The 17,691-nt window shown below is 39.3% G+C and overlaps 1 protein-coding gene across 1 annotated transcript in view; it reads left to right on the forward strand.

Moving 5' to 3' along the window:
- The first annotated feature begins 520 nt into the window (after positions 1-520).
- EMB2729 (Alpha amylase family protein) overlaps positions 521-17,691 on the forward strand; it is a 326,562-nt gene continuing 309,391 nt past the window's right edge. Inside the window, exon 1 of the mRNA XM_089787516.1 lies at positions 521-964. Coding sequence (XP_089643642.1) covers positions 618-964 — 347 coding nt within the window. The 5' untranslated portion in view covers positions 521-617. The remainder of the gene's footprint in view (positions 965-17,691) is intronic.

Raw genomic sequence — 17,691 nt, forward strand, 5'->3', positions numbered from 1 at the left:
AATTAAATTGCTATATTGAAAATACAGACACCCATACACTATAAACTCTATGTGGACCTTAAAAACAAACTCTCACTATAAACAAATTAATTTCACCATCTTAAAATAAATTTGACTCATTGAAGAAATAATTGGACTTTGAGTATATCTTGATGTAGATTTAGACTTTTCCTTTCTCTTTTTGATGATAAATTATTCTAGATCATATGAATGACACAAGTACATTTTCTTAAAATTTAAACAAAATCTTTTTTTATATAAATTCAAATTCTATACGACAAAAAATATATACAACTTATATTTGAAATGCAACAAAATAAAAATAATTTATAAAACTTAAATTTTTTTTTTCTAATCATTTAACTAATTCACAAAATAGCCATTCATAATTTCAAAATCTAAAATGCCATCACCATTTTAATCTGGGTGATAGAGAGTTCTTGGGTCATCATCTTTAAAAAAAACCTAGGACTAATTGAAGAATTAATTGGTATAAACTCATATAATTACTCTGGCAGAAACACTTCACTAGAAATGTTATCTTCATGGTTGATATAGAAGAGTATACCATGAAAAACCTCCCTTAGACCTCGTTACCCAAGTCTTCTTCGCCTCCAATGGCTTTGGCTCCTACGGTCTTGTGCTCTGCCAAGGAGGTTAGCAGCGTCCCTTCATTACAATTCTCACAATGCAGAATTCTCCAGTCTTGTCCATCCTCTTCATTTATGGGAGGAGCAGGTCATTTCCATCTTCATCTTCAATTCCAGGCTCTTACAAGCGTAGAAGGGAAACGGAACAGAGCAAGCAAGAAATTCCACACGTGCAAATGCAGAGGCACAGAGCAAGCCAAGGAGGAGAGACCCAGAAGGAGACGAGACCAGTCAGAGAAAGGTGTTAATCCAGTGGGCTTTTTGGAGAGGCTTGGTATTCAGCATAAAGCGTTTTCGCAGTTCCTCAGGGAAAGGTTAGGTGCTTCTGATCTCATTCTGTGTTTTCAACAGCTACTTCTAGTTGTTACTCATTATGTATGTGCTGCCCAGTCTTTCTCTAAAATTACATGATGAACTGCAGTGACTTGGAAATTTGATTTCTTTACAGTTACGGACCGACACCGCCTAAAGCGCCTTTTGCAGCATTGTCATACTCTTCATCCTGAGTTGCGAGAATGCTTTCATGTTTGACTCTGCCTTCTTGAGAAATTCACTTCCTATCTGAACTGATTCTAGAGTTGTCTTCAAGCAGACTGGAGATGTAGGATTTTAACACAGTCGTATCTAAGATACATTCTTAAATTTGTACCTTGGAAATGTCAATCAATTATTATTAAGTCTACTGATACTCTTCAATTCGACGAGTTCTTTGGAGACGAATTCGAATGATGACGATTTTGGATTATCAATGTGCTTTCTGTTGAAATGATGTAGGTGTTCTTTTTGATCATACAAATGAAAAAAGGGCCTCGAACCGCACTCGAACTAAAGAGTGCACTCGATTATTATCAAAATATAATTACAGTTGTCTTCAAAAGTGTCTTTTACAAATTTTTAAGCACTATCATCAGCCTTGAGTTGGAAACAAAATTCGAAAGGAGTTCACAGGGGCCATATTCTTCACGTTACAGACCTTCCTGTAACACAAAAAGTAGAGTTTCCATGTCCAAAATTGAATATTCAGACTTGGGCTGCCAAAAAAATAGGGGACAAAGAGCTAAAACGTGACTTATCGTGGCCTGCTTTTTATCCCCAGGCTACATGCCTTTCACGCTCATAAAAGACACAGACATACTATGTTGCCAGTGACCTAAAACACATCATACCAACAAGCTGCAAGTCACACCAAAATGTTTCCTCGGATCACAAGCATCCTTAATCCATATCATTTCCTAACTCCTCTCTGGGAACAGTTAGGGAAGTGTCCCTTTCATCTAATTCAGTACTAACACTTGTTCCAGATCATGTTCATCGTCAAACATGAATATGCATGTCTGAGGGTCAATCTTCAGTCTGGTGCAAAAAACATCACAATTTCTTGCCTTGAATCACACAACTTCCTTAGCCTCAGCTTTTTGGAGCTTCTACATCTTATCCATCATGGTCATGACACCAAATTATACAACATGCATATTCTCATTAATTGCAAGTGCGTTACTTGCTTCTAAATGAAAGGAAACTGAGTGCAGAATAACACTTCCAATGCTAATTATATACGAGAGTGAATGCAAAATCTTTCTTACGAACCCTTTGAGAATTATATATTTGATGTACATGTAAATTGTTATCCATATTTGCCCTCCCGCCAAAAATTGAGTTTTGCCTGTCAAGCATGGCCAATGGTCATATCTACTCAAATATTCAAATAATTCAAATGACATAAGGATATATTTAAAACTTTGGCTTATCCCTTATTTTCCTAAGTTCAAGCTTTTCATGGTTTATCCCTTTGGAGTTCTTAGTCTCGACCATATGATTATCTTTCATCGCCCAGTTGCCACAGTTTGTGACTTAACCATTTACCAAGCCGCCAAGGTGCGAGGCGGTTATCCTTGTGGTTGGCATAGGGTCGCGGTTTAAAGTATCAATGCCCAGTTAATGGTTGCGACTGTGCAATCGCGGTTTGTTGATTGGCTTCATCGCAGGGTCACAGAGGGTTAAGCTCAACTCAAGATCAAGGCCGCGATGCTGCGTTTTCCTTTGCTCCGCACGTTCGCAAGGTTAAAATAGTTAACCAAGGTTTAGGTGGTGATGGAGCAATTCTCTTTTGTTCGCATGGTCACATGAGTTTCAGGCTAACCTTAGATTAAAGTTGTGGCATGGCGCCATATGGACTTGGATGATGTGGTAGCACTGAATTGGTCAAAAGTTCTAACATGGGTGGTAAACTGTGGTTTTCCCTTGGCCGTCCGATCTCCCAAGATCAATGCATGTCGCTAAGAAAAAGTGTATGATGAAAATACATAGCGAGATAGCGACAATGCGAAATGTGTCTTAGTGGGCCCAGGTGGTGAGTAAGCAGTGGTGGTTAGGTTCACAGTTCCGCACAGTCCTAGGCATCTAATGCTAGTTGGATATTAAGTTGTGACAGTGCGATGAAGTAAAGGTTTTGGCTTTGCAGTGTCGCAGATAAGATAAATGTCAAAGCCCTAACTGTGGTGATGTTGCGAAATGCTAGTTTCATGTTGTCGCCTGGTTGCAGTAGTTAGGAGAAAATGTTAAGGACAAGCTACGAAGCAGCGATATGGTTTGTTTGTGGTTTCGCAAGGTAAAGCAGTTAATGAAGGTAAAGGGTTGCGAGGCCGCGATCGATTGCAATCAGAGGTCAAACATGAAAGATAGAGGAGTGGCCAGGTGGCGAGATGATAAAATATGCTTGGTCCACGTGGCGAAGCCTGAGGATTGACTTCAGTTAACTAATGGCATGGCTGACTTGGCGTGCTGATAACAAAGGAAGCAACTCTTTAAGGGTGGATCTGATCTTTTCGATCTCCTTCAACCACTCTTCAACATTCCCCATGCCTGATAAATGTGAAGGGACACTCCATTGCCGCTTGGTGATCCATCTACCTAGTCAGAACGATAATGGCTGCCATTTCCATCTTCTCAAGGTTCTGTTTGGTGAATAAAGTGATTTTCTTGTGTCTAGATGTGTATAGTGATCAAATTTTTCCCAGACTTGCAGTGATTGTTCTCTGCAATCTTAAATGCAGTTGTTGAAGTTTTGCCTTAGAGTAGAAGCTATCTAAGTTATGCTTGCACTATAAAAGAAGATTTTGTAACCCTTCTTAGGGTCAATCTTTTCTCTGATTCTGTAGCATTGTATGTCTATGCTCTGCTAATGTAATTTCCTTTGCCTCTGAGTTATTATACTCCTCTTTTGTATCTCTTTCTTCCATTGATATACTATGCAATACCTTCTTGCCTTTGTGTTAATGTATTGTCTTCATTTCTCAACCGTATGATTTATCTACTTGGCTTTTTGAATGATATAAAGTGAAGTCTCTTCCTTATAGCATTCTTTTGGTTTCCAATCTACATATGGTTGTTGGATTAAGCAAGGATTGAATTTGTATACTTTGAGGTTATATTGATGAATTGTGATTCTTGGGCAGAGATAAGGTTGAACGTACTATTTGGTGTATCACCTCCTCTTAGATTAGATTAGGTAGTTTGCTTTCATGCATTTCTTCTCCCTTTTCCTCTCAAGAAATAGTTAGGTGCATCCTGATAGTAAGGAAGCCGGCCTTCTTCGAAGACTCAATCTCAAGTCACAAAGTCCCACACTTTAGAGATTGTTTACATGTTACACGAGGCTGCCTTTAGGTAAGACTTTAGGCAATGTTTCAAGCTTTTGTGTCAACATAAATTTCAGATTTAAATAAGTAAAACCATAACACCGGATTTATGTGGGAAAACCCTTCGAGGACTAAAAAATAGAGAGCTTAATTGCATGACAATAAGGAATTACAATGCAATGCATAGATACAAGACTGCAATTTCTCAACCGAGCTAGGCCTCTAGAGTCTTTTTGCTTCTGGACTTTGACTCAGCTGAGTCAGGCCGAGTCTGGGCTGACTCGCTGTGTTAGCCAGCCTTATTGACTCATCAAGTCTTGAGGCATGGACTCTGCTGTGGCAATCAGTCGGTTAAAGGCAAAACAAACATAATTTTAAAGTTTTGTTTGACTTTGTTTTCTACTTTATTGCTTTCCATAAAACCTAAAAGGGTCATTCCTTCATTTATAAACACAGGGAAGAGAGAAAAAGGCTCGAGAGAAGAATATTGGGGTTTTAGAAAATAGATCAGCAAATCGATTGGTGTGGATAGATTGAAAGAGGCCATTAGGTCTTTTTATATAGAGAATTGGGCTAAATATGGTCCCATATGGGATGTCATTAATCGATGATGGCACAATCTGCTTCACAAGCCTACACATGCATCTGCTCACTATCTTAACCCAACATGCCAATTTAGCCTAGGTTTCAAGGCCAATGATGAGGTGTGCAGTGGGCTCTATGATGTTGTATAGTGAATATCACCTAATTGAACAGTTGCAACAAATGTAGTCTGCAAGATAGAAATGTATAGGAATTCACAATGAGACTTTTTCTTATGAGACTTATGCAAGAAATATCAGACACTATTTATATTTTTAATGTGTTATTTAGTTGAACTTATCTACTTAGAAATTTGCATCTATACTTATATCATCAATGCAAATTTGTGTATGTGTGCAAAGTAGCTTCTGTTTATCTCAATTATTGTGTCTTTGATGTTAATTGATTAAATGATGCATAAAAAAAGTTTTAAAACCTTAAAAAATCTTTGAATTTATTGGGTTTTCCAATTTGCCAAGTCCTTGCTGAGTTTTTGCCAAGTTCAGATGCCGAGTTTGAGTAAAAAATAAGCTTGTTGAGTCAAGGTGAGTCCGAGTCTTGTAACTAAGATACAAAGTATAAGGCCAATGATCTTTTGGAGTAGATACAATGTTAGAGCTTGGATCAATTCCAGCCTTAGTTTTTGGGTGCATGCACCCTACCCTTGCCTTTGGATTCAAATCTATTTGGGTTCAGATCTTGGTGTGCAGAGCACATGTATGCTCATGTGAGTATTATTTCTCCATGTAGGTACATTTTGTTAGAGTGGGGTCGTCGTTGCACCAAAAGACCGATTTGTTAATGCCCGATACAACCACTCAACTTATAGTACATAGGAGGCGGTTAAGCCCTTGTTAGGAATCTCGAGGGGAGCGCTTAACAAATTTTCAACAATCTCCCCCTCAACATTACGTAAGAGTCTCAGGATTCAAACCTGTGACCAAGCTTTGATACCACTTGTTAGAGTGGGGTTGCCTTTGCACCAAAAGACCGATCTGTCAATGCCCGATACAACCACTCAACTTATAGTACATAGGAGGCGGTTAAGCCCTTGTCACAAATCCCGAGGGGAGCGCTGAACAAATTACATACAGATTCAGATGTGCATCAGCCCATTGGGAGAAATAATGCTCCTTGTGAGCATCCAATTCCATGTGCACCATCTCACTGTACATCAACTCCTCAAATGGAGGAAGACCATGTTGAAAGTAGATCACTGGAGCCACTTTACTCACTATGGAATGATTGATAAAATACAAGCTTCTCACTTAAGTTTGTAGGGGATTGTCTACTAGCATGCTGAAAAATAGCTTATGGTATTATTATCTACAATTTTTTTAATGATGCTTAACTCAGTTTGCTTTAATGAGGAAATTGTTGGCATTTTAAATAATTCTCATTATATAGCCACTATATTCAACGCGACCTTCTACTATTGAGGACAGCAGTTGAATATTGACATCAACACAAATATGAAATAATATGAAATTCTGAGCCCTACAAATAGAACACATGGTTGGACTTGAATTATAAATTTCAAAGATATTTTAATAATAAAATTGAACACCATTGTCTATGCAACACTGTGAATGTACCATTTATTATAATTTTTTATTAGTTAAAAAATATTATATTCATTGTATTAAGTTTTTAATTTTTTTTAATCAATGGATGATTTAAATAAAGGGTACATTCTCAATGCTACATCACTTTGGCAAATCGAAATGGGCAATTTAAAGGTGGTGAATATTGAGCCAAGTTAGGGCTCCAAAGTTTTTTTTACCTCTAGACTTTGACTCGACTGAGTCCAACTAGGATTTGTATAGTCCGTGGACTCTCTTGATTGGGCGAGTCCCATGGCTAGAACTCTGTTGTGGCTAGCTGAGCCATAAAGTAAAAAAATACACATTTTAAAATTGTTTTTAATGAATTTTTGGCTTATGCAATCATATTGCAATAGCAAGTTCCAAAAATCTGTAATGGTGATTCCCAATTAGGCAACCGACATGGAGTAGTAAAAAATGTCTTACATGTAGCATGTATAAGACATAACAATTTGTCTATAAAGAAGATTACATATAGGATTTCACTAATATCTTTTGCTAGAAAGGTAGTGTCATATAACTATGACCCAAGCACATCCACGACTGTGTTCTCGTGCGTACATTTGCATTCGGATTCAAACTGGTAACTTAGATTCCAGCAGTGTAACAATGTCTCAAAAAACAAAGCAACTTGTCTCATAATGATAAAATCAACTAAGACACAAACATATTTATAGAACTCAACATGAAGAGGTATGTGCCCTTGATTTCCAAAATCATTTTCCACGTCTTCAGGTAAGTGTTGTTAAAAGCAACTTGTCATTCCATGACACGTTGCACATAACAACTGTGATGTTCCCATTATAAAATAAATCATTTGTCAAACTATTGTAACGGGCCAATTGATTTTATGTATCTCGGACCCATTCTTATTTTTGTTTTTGTAGTTTGTGTCATTGTCGGCTATCTTTGTACACCCTCGGAAAGCTTTCCCTGACGAGTATTTAAGCACGGCTTAGAGGTAGTCTTTAGGTATGCAATTTGGATTATTTCTTTGTACTGCGGATTCCAATTGAGATTCCTTGTTGTTCGCCATTTCAGAAGTGAAAGATCTTCCCTATTTGGTTCTTCCGGTTTTGGTGGGATTAAACCCTCACCCTATTCTGTCGCTTGTAACACTTCGCTCGGATCTGGCAAGTCAGAGCATCATCATATTGCGAATATTCATTGTGTTGGTTTGATCTATTCTTTGTCCTGTGTATTTCTGTTTGTTGTTTATCTGCATTAAATCTCACTATTTGTTCACACTATCTGTGGTTTGCAAAGACTCTGTGTATTACTCTACAAATTCCGACCATTCATCCCTAGTCGCTACCGTACACCATACGGCCTCCCCTTCCCCCCCTCCAATTCGCCCCTCCTACACCATATGGTATCCCAAGACCACTATACGAAAACCCTACGATTGCTTGTGTACGACATATCACTGTAGGACTCCTCCAACATCCTCATCCATACGACCAACTCCATCGTCATCTACCGCACGACTCCCTCTTCCTACTATATGGCCTTCTTCTGTATGGTCAAATCCATCTCCATCCTCTGTATGTCATTCACTTCTCTGACCCCACACTATACGACCATCACAAGTTGCATACCGTACGATATCTGCATAATCAGCATACAACCCCTCAACACATATACGACTGTTCTTTTCCCCTTCTAACTGGGTGTATGGACTTCCCTGCATCGTACGACCATTTCAAGGGTTTGAAATTTGAATTGCGAGTTGAAGAAAACCATTGCATAGAGGGAACATAGGGAACGGATCATTTCAGTGATATCAGAGCGCTTCGATCCTACCAGCCTAAGGATAGTGAATGAGAGTTTATAGCCAGAAGAGAAGGACACAATCTATTGATTGAATAACTGCCGAACTGGAACGAACAGCTGCTGAACTCGTGGCAGTACTAAGGGAACTTGCCAAGAATCAGGCACAGATCACTGATACTCAACGATTCATGGAAGAGACTCTCAAGAAGTTGGCGAACAATAAAATATCTGGAGAACAAAATGGTCACAACGCGGACTCGGTGTTGGGTAAATCAAACCCTCATCTAGCACGCTCTCGGCCTTCCATGCCGTCTTTTCCCCCACAGGCAAAGGCACAACATGGAGGGAAACAACCAACCTTTGAAGAGATGCAAGAACAACTGAGAGAAGACTGGAAGATTGCAAATCTCGAGAAAGATATATCCTACAAAGATTACGCGGATCAGAGAATGAGATATTCAGGAGGCAGAAACGGAGGATATTTTAACAATGATCTCAAAAGAAAGTTGAGTAAAGCAAATCTGTCTCCATTTGACGGATCCGGTTACATATTTGCGCAAGCGTGGGTAATGAAGGTCGATACTTACTTCCAGCTAAATCCTATGCCAGAAGAAGAAGCAATCAAATTTGTGGCGCTGCACTTGGAGGGAGTTGTGCATGAATGGTGGCATTACGACACCATCACATTAGGGCATGATCAAATAAATACTTATGCGGAATTCACGGAGAGATTGATAGAGCAATTTGATGTTAAAGATCCGGAACTCAATTTCAAAGATTTGGCACAACTGAGACAAACTGAATCGGTCGATCAGTTCATTGCGGAATTTCAAAAACTCTCTGTTTTGGTCATGGACATTTTTGAAAGAAGATGGGTAGTGTTCTTCATGGATGGACTGACAGAACCTTTGAAAGGTTGGGTAAAGGGGTTCAATCTTGCTACCCTGTCGGAGGCAATCAATAAAGCGCAGAGTATGGCATCATCATCGTCGTCATCCTCTCGAAGTTACTCACATTCCAAACCGCCAACGTTTCCGAGGGACAAACCTCCGCTTAGGAAGTCATTGTTGGATGAAGCTATTAGACGGGAACTCCAGAGAAAGAAACTATGTTTCAATTGCAAGGGACCTTAGGAGCCTGGCCACAGATGCCTCGGAAAAGGGAAGATCCATTACATTGAGGTTGTGTCTGATGATGAGGACAAATAGGAAGAAATGCTGGCCGAAGACAGCCAACCTCATAATGACACCAACATGGTCAGTTTAAACCGTACGGAGAGAATTGCAACTTTGGTACGATGCGAAGGAACTATTGCCTTAGCCGGTAGGCCGAGGTACATAGTTTTTCGTGTATGGGGAACCCTTCAAGGGCAAAGGGTTATGGTGATGTTGGATAGCAAAACCACTCTAAACTTCATTAACTCATCTCTGGTGAAGCGAAGAGGTCTACCTACGGAGACACACGCAGGCTTTCAGGTCAAGGTTGCCAGAGGGACTCTTCTGCCCTGCACGCTCCTTGTTCCTCAGCTAAGTATCACAATGGTAACCGTACGGAGAGAATTGCAGCTTTGGTACGACGTGAAGGAACTATTGCCTTAGCCGGTAGGCCGAGGTGCACAGTTTTTCGTGTATGGGGAACCCTTCAAGGGCAAAGGGTTATGGTGATGTTGGACAGCGAAACCACTCTAAACTTCATTAACTCATCTTTGGTGAAGCGAAGAGGTCTACCTATGGAGACGCACGCAAGCTTTCAGGTTAAGGTTGCCAGAGGGACTCTTTTGCCTTGCATGCTTCTTGTTCCTCAGTTAAGTATCACAATGGTGAATCACATGGTGACTCAGGATTTCTTCATAGTGGACCTTGATGACATGGAGGTTATTTTAGGCATACAATAGATGGAGACACTTGATGAATACACTTAGAGTTTCAAATAGATGGACTTCACATTTGTTGTCGATGGAAAGAAGGTTGTCCTCTGCGGAATGGCAAATAAAGGTCTGAAGGAAGTTTCTACGCATCAGATGGAGGCAATTTTTCGGCGTGATGACGTTGCGTGGGCGACATACTATTTTATTTTGGCGGAACCTACAAAAGGACAACGGACACCTCCACAAGATGATGAACTCCAGGATATTTTAAGAAAGATGAAGTTTTCATGGACATTCCTCCTGGCATACCGCCTCGTCGAGGGTTTGAACATACTATTGAGTTGGAAGCAGGAGCCAAGCCAGTCATAACCACACCGTATTGCCATCCCAAGAAATACAAAGATGAGATTGAAGAGACGATTCAGGAGTTGCTAGAGAAAGGATTGATTTGTCCTAGTTCTAGTCTTTTCACGTCATCTGTGGTATTGGTCAAAAAGAAGGACGGGACAATGCGCATGTGTGTGGACTACTGTGCGTTGAACAAAAATAAAATAAAGAATAGATATCCCATTCCAAGGATAGATGAGTTGCTGGATGAATTGCATGGCGTGATCTATTTTTCAAAAATAGATCTCCGTTCCGGATACCATCAGATCCGCATGAGGGAGGCTTCTGTTGTCACTATGTGCATTATGAGTTTCTGGTCATGTTGTTCGGATTGACTAGTGCACCTGCCACATTCCAATCATGCATGAATTGCATCTTCAACAAACAATTATGTAAGTACTTATTGGTATTTTTTGATGATCTTATTTATAGCAAGACATGGGAGGAGCACTTGAAGCATCTAAATGAAGTTCTAAGTATCATGGAGGAACATTCTTTGTTCGCCAAGCAATCCAAGTGTGAATTCGGTATAACAGAAATATTGTACCTGGGGCATGTTGTCAATAAATACGGAGTTCAAGTGCATTAGGAGAAGATTTAGGCTATCCTTGATTGGCCTCCCCCAAAATCATTCACGGATTTGCAAGGATTTTTTAGACTGTGCAGTTATTACTGGAGGTTCGTTAAAGTGTTCTCTCAACTCAGTGCACCCTTAATGGATCTGACAAGGAAGGGGTCTTTCTAGTGGAATGAAAAGGCATAACTCACTTTTGATAAGCCGAAAGAAGCAATGAGCACTTGTCCCGTACTTGCATTACCTGATTTCACTCAATTGTTCATTTTGGAGTGTGACGCATCCAAAGAAGGAATTGGCGTGGTACTAATGCAAGATAGACACCCCATAGCTTATGTGAGCAGGAAGCTTACGCAAACAGAATGCCTATATTCCATCTACGACAAAGAGATGTTGGCCATCGTACATGCACTAACCAAATTTCGACAGTATCTGGTGGGTTCCAAGTTTGTCGTCTGTATGCATCACAACAGTTTGAAATATTTTCTGGAAGGAGACTTGAACGGGAGACAACAAAAATGGGTAAGCAAGGTTCAAACTTTTGATTTTGATATTGAATATGTGAAAGGGAAGAACAATGTGGTTGTAGATGCCTTGTCTTGGGAGCCCACCATTTGCTCACTAAACTAGATTTTAGCTGATTGGAAGGTACATCTATTAGTTGAATACTCCAAAAACACATTTGCCTGTGAGCTAATGGATGGCCACACCTAGGATGATCGGTACAAAGTGGTGGATGACATCCTCTACTATAAAAATCAGATATTTTTGGTGCCAGAATCCAAATTGAAGTAGAAAATCTTGAAGGAAAGTACACGACTCACCATTGGCAGGACACCTGGGTTTCCTCAAAACTTAGAGAAGTCTTTTGGAGAGGTTTTCATGGAAAGGACTTAAAGGGGACGTGTTGCAATATGTAAGAAAGTGTATGGTCTGCTAGCAGAACAAGTTTGAACATACTCTACCTGTTGGGCTGCTACAACCTCTGCCAATTCCATAACATAAGTGGGAAAGTATATCGATGGATTTCATAACAGGGTTTCCCAAGGTGAACGAAAAGGATTGTATTTCGTGGTGGTTGATAGATCGACAAAGTATGCACATTTCTTTGCCATCCCTTCCGACTTTTAGGCCGCACAAGTTGCCAATCTGTTTTTTAGAGAAGTCTTTCATCTGCACAAGTTACCCAGAAACATCGTCAGTGATTGGGCTGGGTGATTCATTAGCATCTTCTGGACAAAACTATTTCGAATGGCAAGGACAGAATTATCACCAAGTACTAGTTACCACCCGCCAAAGTAACGTGACTCGGACTCGGCAAGGGTAACTTGACTCGTGCCCCAACTTGGACTCGGAAATGACTCGGCGGTAACTCGACAAAGTGAAAAAATCTCGATAATTTTGATATTTTTTAGAATTTAAAGAACATCCCATGCACCCATTATTGAATAAAGCTTAAAGACACAATAACATCATTAAATAGAAGATAATTTGATCATAATGCACATACTTAAAGTTAAAAGTCAAACATACATCGATTACATAAGTACACTGTACAATACTACAAAGGTAAATTGTTAAATACTATATTACTAGTAATTAAAGTTTAAACAGTAGCTGAAGGAAATGTTATAAAAGTAAAACATACAATCATATATAAAATGATAAATTCATGCAACCCATCAAAATGTATATGTATTATGTATTATAAAATCCAACACATCAAGATTCAATGAATCAATAGTCATCATCAAATGTTCCAAATTCTGATCATATATTAAGTTAAACAAAAAGTTAAAACAAGACTATAGCTATGGCTCCTAGTTGGAGTCCTCATCATCATCCTTATCCTCATTGTCATCCTCATCATCATCGTCATCGTCATCATCATCATCATCCTCATTCCCAACCTCAACCTCAGGCTCAGTATAATCTATAAAATGCCTCTTAGTAAGGCATTTAAGGTAAGTCCTGGATGACTGATTAGCCATAGCATCAGCTTGTGAGGTGCCTCTAGGATCAACTGTAGTCTTTGGCTCTGCCAATGCCTGTGAGGTGCCACTAGGATCAACTATAGTCTCTGGCTTTGCCAATGCCTGTGAGGTGCCACTAGGAACAGCTGGAGCTCTTTGGTCCTTTGTTGCCATAGCCACAGCCTCAGCCTGACCCTCTCTATCTGCCTGGTCAACCCACTGTAGGTCCTCATCATCAAAGACAAGATCAGTAGCCTCAGTGATCCACTCAGACTTTGGATCAACCTCCTCTAGAGTAATCGGAGAGGTGTCACTATCCAAAATCTCCCTGGTCCTAATGCGTAGGTTGTAATGCACAAAGACTAGCTTATTCATTTTCTCCACAGACAACCTGTTACGCCTCTTTGAGTGGATGTGCTCGAACATGCTCCAGTTGTGCTCACATCCAGAAGAGCTACTTGGCTGGCTCAAAATGTGGATGGCGATTTGCTGAAGGTTTTTGGTTGAAGGCCCAAACATTTGCCACCATCTATTTGAATTTTGAAAAAAAGAAAAGAAAAAAATATTAGTCTCATTTCAAAATTTGAACTTTAAAGTTTAAAGTTTAAAGCTAGAAATTTAGAAACTAGATTGTATAAGGCTTAAGCTGCAATTTTTACCTAGTTGCAATTTTGTACGACCTTCTTTGCAAAATTGACTTGAAAAAATGGGCCTTGATGCATTATTATAGGCATCCATCTCAAGCAATATATCTGTGGCATTAGTGGCCATCTTCGATATCACAGTGTATAGGCCACTAAGAACCTCCTCATCTACCTTGAAATCTTCATGGAAACAGTATGCTGGATTGAGGTAATAGGCTGCTGTGTGGATGAGCTTATGAAGCTGATTTTGTCATCTTTTATCAATTATCTCCCAAATAGGGCCATAGTTTTCCTCTACTCCGACATATTTGGCCTTGATAGCCTCCTTGACCCTATCCGTGCCCTCATAAATGTAGCCCATAAAGGGCTTCTCGCCATCAACAACTCGCAGGAGGGCTACAAAGGGCTCAATCATCTACAAAACAATTAAACAAGAAAACAATTTAGTGAATGATGAAACTTTGCAAAGTTGCACAATGAAAATAGAACAAAAATATGCATGAGATAAGTTAAGTTATAAAATTTTAAGACTTAAGCTTTTAAAATTTAAATTACCTCCACAATCTTCGGACATGGCTCTCAAAAACCTTCATCATCATAAATGCATTTTGTTGCATCTATCCCTGTAGGGCTGGTGGCAAAGGAGGAGGAACTCCATTCTGGACCAACAAACATGCACCTCAAAGCTAACCTTGAACTCAACAAAGATTTTAGTGTGATAAAATTAGAGGCAAATCTTGTGATACTAGGACAAGCCAACTCCTTTCCCTTCGTGTATTGTCTCATAGTGCTGAGGACCAAGGCATGATTATAGATGAACTTACAAAGATTTTTGGCCTTGGTAACACATGATTTCACCCATACAAGCTTGCCAGTATCCTCTAACATGAGGTCGATGTAATGGGCCGCACATGGAGTCCAAAAGATTTTTGGGTGTCTCTCCATCAAAAGTTTTCTTGTAGCAATTTTAAATTAGTTAGTAAACAATGAAAATTTTTGATGTATTAAAAAACTTTTAATTTTCAAAATTTAATGAAAAACTAAAGCAAATTTTTTAGAAGTAGAATTTAAAAAGTTAGAAGTTAAACTTTTACCTGTAGCAACATAATTAGCTGCATTATCAGTCACCACTTGAACAACGTTCTCTTCCCCCACCTCTCTTATGACCTCCTCAATAGCCTCACATAAGCATTTTGCATTTTTCACATGTGAGGAAGCATCTATAGACGTAAAAAACATGGTGGATCTTAAAAGTGAAAATTAAACAAAATAATTATCATTCAAGAATCAAGAATCAATAGTCAATAAAACAAAATTTTCGTTATTCAATAATACATTAAATTTTAAATTTAGACTTCAAGAAGTAGAGGATGATGAATTACCTTTGCTAGAAACAAGAAAATTTAGGAGGGTCCTATTCCTCCTATCTGTCCATCCATCCGTCATAATGGTACACCCCTTTTGGCTCCAAATTTTTTTATGGTCCTCTAACTCAAGTTTCATCTCCTCAACCATATCCAGTAAGAGGGGGCCACTCAACTCATCTTCAGTGGGGGCTTTGAACCCCACACCACAGATGGAAACTGCATCAATCATCCCCTGCCAATAAGGAGTCTTGTTACATTTATAAAAACATTTTAATTAGCATATTTCAAATTTTCAACATCAAGTTAAAATTTAAAAGTATAAAATTGAATTTAAATTTTAAAACTTAAAACATAAAACAATCAAATATAAATGAAGTTGAAGTACTTGGTTGCTATAAATGGAATGTTGTAGAAAAACCAAAACTTGCAAATTGCTCTAATTCCAACTTCATGTACCTCCCTATTCCAGCCCGAGCTCTCAAGTGAGGGTTGCGCATTAGGAGTGGAATGTGGTATAAAAAAATTGTCCAACCTAGATTTTCTGACTCTAGGACGAAAGGTAAAGCCAGTAGGCCTAGTACTACTAGAAAGGGCAGCAGCCATAGCAGTAGCACCACTAGCAGTGCAAGGAATAGATGTAGAAGAAGTATGACTAGTAGAAGCACTAGGACGATAGAGGGGAAGGGAAGAACCTTTTCCAACACAACCTACTCACTCAGAAACATTTTCAGATCAGCATGGAAGGGAACTATAACCAATATGAGCTAACTCTTTTAATTGTTTTTTTTTAAATTCCTTTTCTTGTTCATATTTTTCCAAGACTACATAACAAAAACATTGAGCCTCAACAATTGCATCTCTACAAGGCTCAGTATCATGACCACGTATGCCAGCAATATGGCATTTCAATCTATTTATCCCCCCACTATTAATGGTTTTGCAAAATAGACATTTTGTTTGAGTTCTAGTTCTACTCGGAAAGTCTATGGTGAACTTCCAACACTCATCTTTTTTATTGCCTTTAGAGAGCTTGGATTTTTTTACCTCTAGGAGCCATTATGAGTAAGGAAAAATGTAAAGGTTGTTGCAATAAGACATTTTAGACCAAATATTACCATTTAAGCATTGTATTTTATGAAAATCTAAAGTAAAAAAAAAACTCATAAAAAAACAAAAAAATTCATCCAAAAAATCCATAAGCATAGAGAAAAAAATCATCAAAATCTAAAAAATCAACTGTTACCTCTTTCAAATGCTTTGAAAAGTGTTGAGAAGAGCTCCTATAAACTCCTTGATGATCTAAATGCAAGCTCCAATGTCACAAATGCAAGCTTTTCTCCTCTTCTTTTCAGCTGGTTGCAAAACAAGGACACTCTATTTCTCTTCTACCTCTCTCTCTCTCTCTTTCTTCTTCTCACAATAGAGTGTTATGGAAGCCCTTTTAGGGTTATAAGAGTGAGTAAGAAGGAAAAAAAAAATTAAAAAAGTATGCAAAAATTAATATTTTAAGCCTGCGGATTTTATGCTGCCACGGCCAAGTCAAGCAGCCTGAGTCGGGCGAGTCACCTTGTGACTCGCGAGTCAGGCAAGTCACGTGAGTCATGGGTCATAATGACTCGGTTAGGCATTGGTAGCTCGCGTGACTCGCGTGATTCGCGGCGAGTCACATTACTCTGCCACCCGTAGACAGACAGACAAACGAAGATTGTGAACAAATGGCTCAAAGGTTACCTTCAAAACTATGTCTCGTCACAACGAGCATGGGTCAAATGGGGAATATTGCTACAATACCACATACCACATGTCCATCGGAATGACACCATTCAAAGCTTTGTACGGGTACGAACCACTCTCCTTCATTGACACAGTTCTGGGTGACAGCCGTGCACTAAGGGCGAGGGACTGGCTTTAGGAGGGACAGGACATACTGAGATGCTTGAAGGAAAACCTACAGCGGGCACAAAATCAACAGAAGATGTACGTCGATAAACAGAGAATGGAGAGGAGTTTTGAAGTAGGGGATTTGGTCTATCTCCAAGTCCAACCATATCGACAATTTTCATTGAAGAAAAGGGAAAGGAAAAATTGAAGCCACGATTTTATGGCCCCTATCGTGTAGTTCGTCGCATGGGTGAAGCCGCGTATGAATTGGAACTTCCAGAGGGAAGTCGTATTCATAACGTTTTCCATGTTTCATGCCTGAAGAAGGCTGTAGGGTAGAACGTCATGGTAGCTACAGACCTTCCACTTCTCAATGAACAAGGGAAGCTCATACTGGAACCAACCGAGATCATCAAAGTACGCGAAGATTTCTACAAAACCGCACGGTGAAGGAATATTTGGTGCATTGGAAACACTTGCCATTGGACGACGCGACGTGGGAAGGCGAGCACATTCTCTAACACCCGACATTACAGTTGCTTGAGGATAGGCAAAATTTGTGACGGGAGGACTGTGATGTTTTCGTTATAAAATAAGTCATTTATCAAACTATTGTAACGAGCCGATTGATTTTATGTATCTCGGACCCATTCTTATTTTTGTTTCCATAGTTTGTGTCACCATCAGCTATCTTTGTACACCCTCGGAAAGTTTTCCTCGACGGGTATTTAAGCACGACTTAGAGGTAGTC

Source organism: Cupressus sempervirens, chromosome 6, assembly GCF_028749045.1.
Source record: "Cupressus sempervirens isolate cs-2001-9-10 chromosome 6, ASM2874904v1, whole genome shotgun sequence".
Taxonomy (NCBI): domain Eukaryota; kingdom Viridiplantae; phylum Streptophyta; class Pinopsida; order Cupressales; family Cupressaceae; genus Cupressus; species Cupressus sempervirens.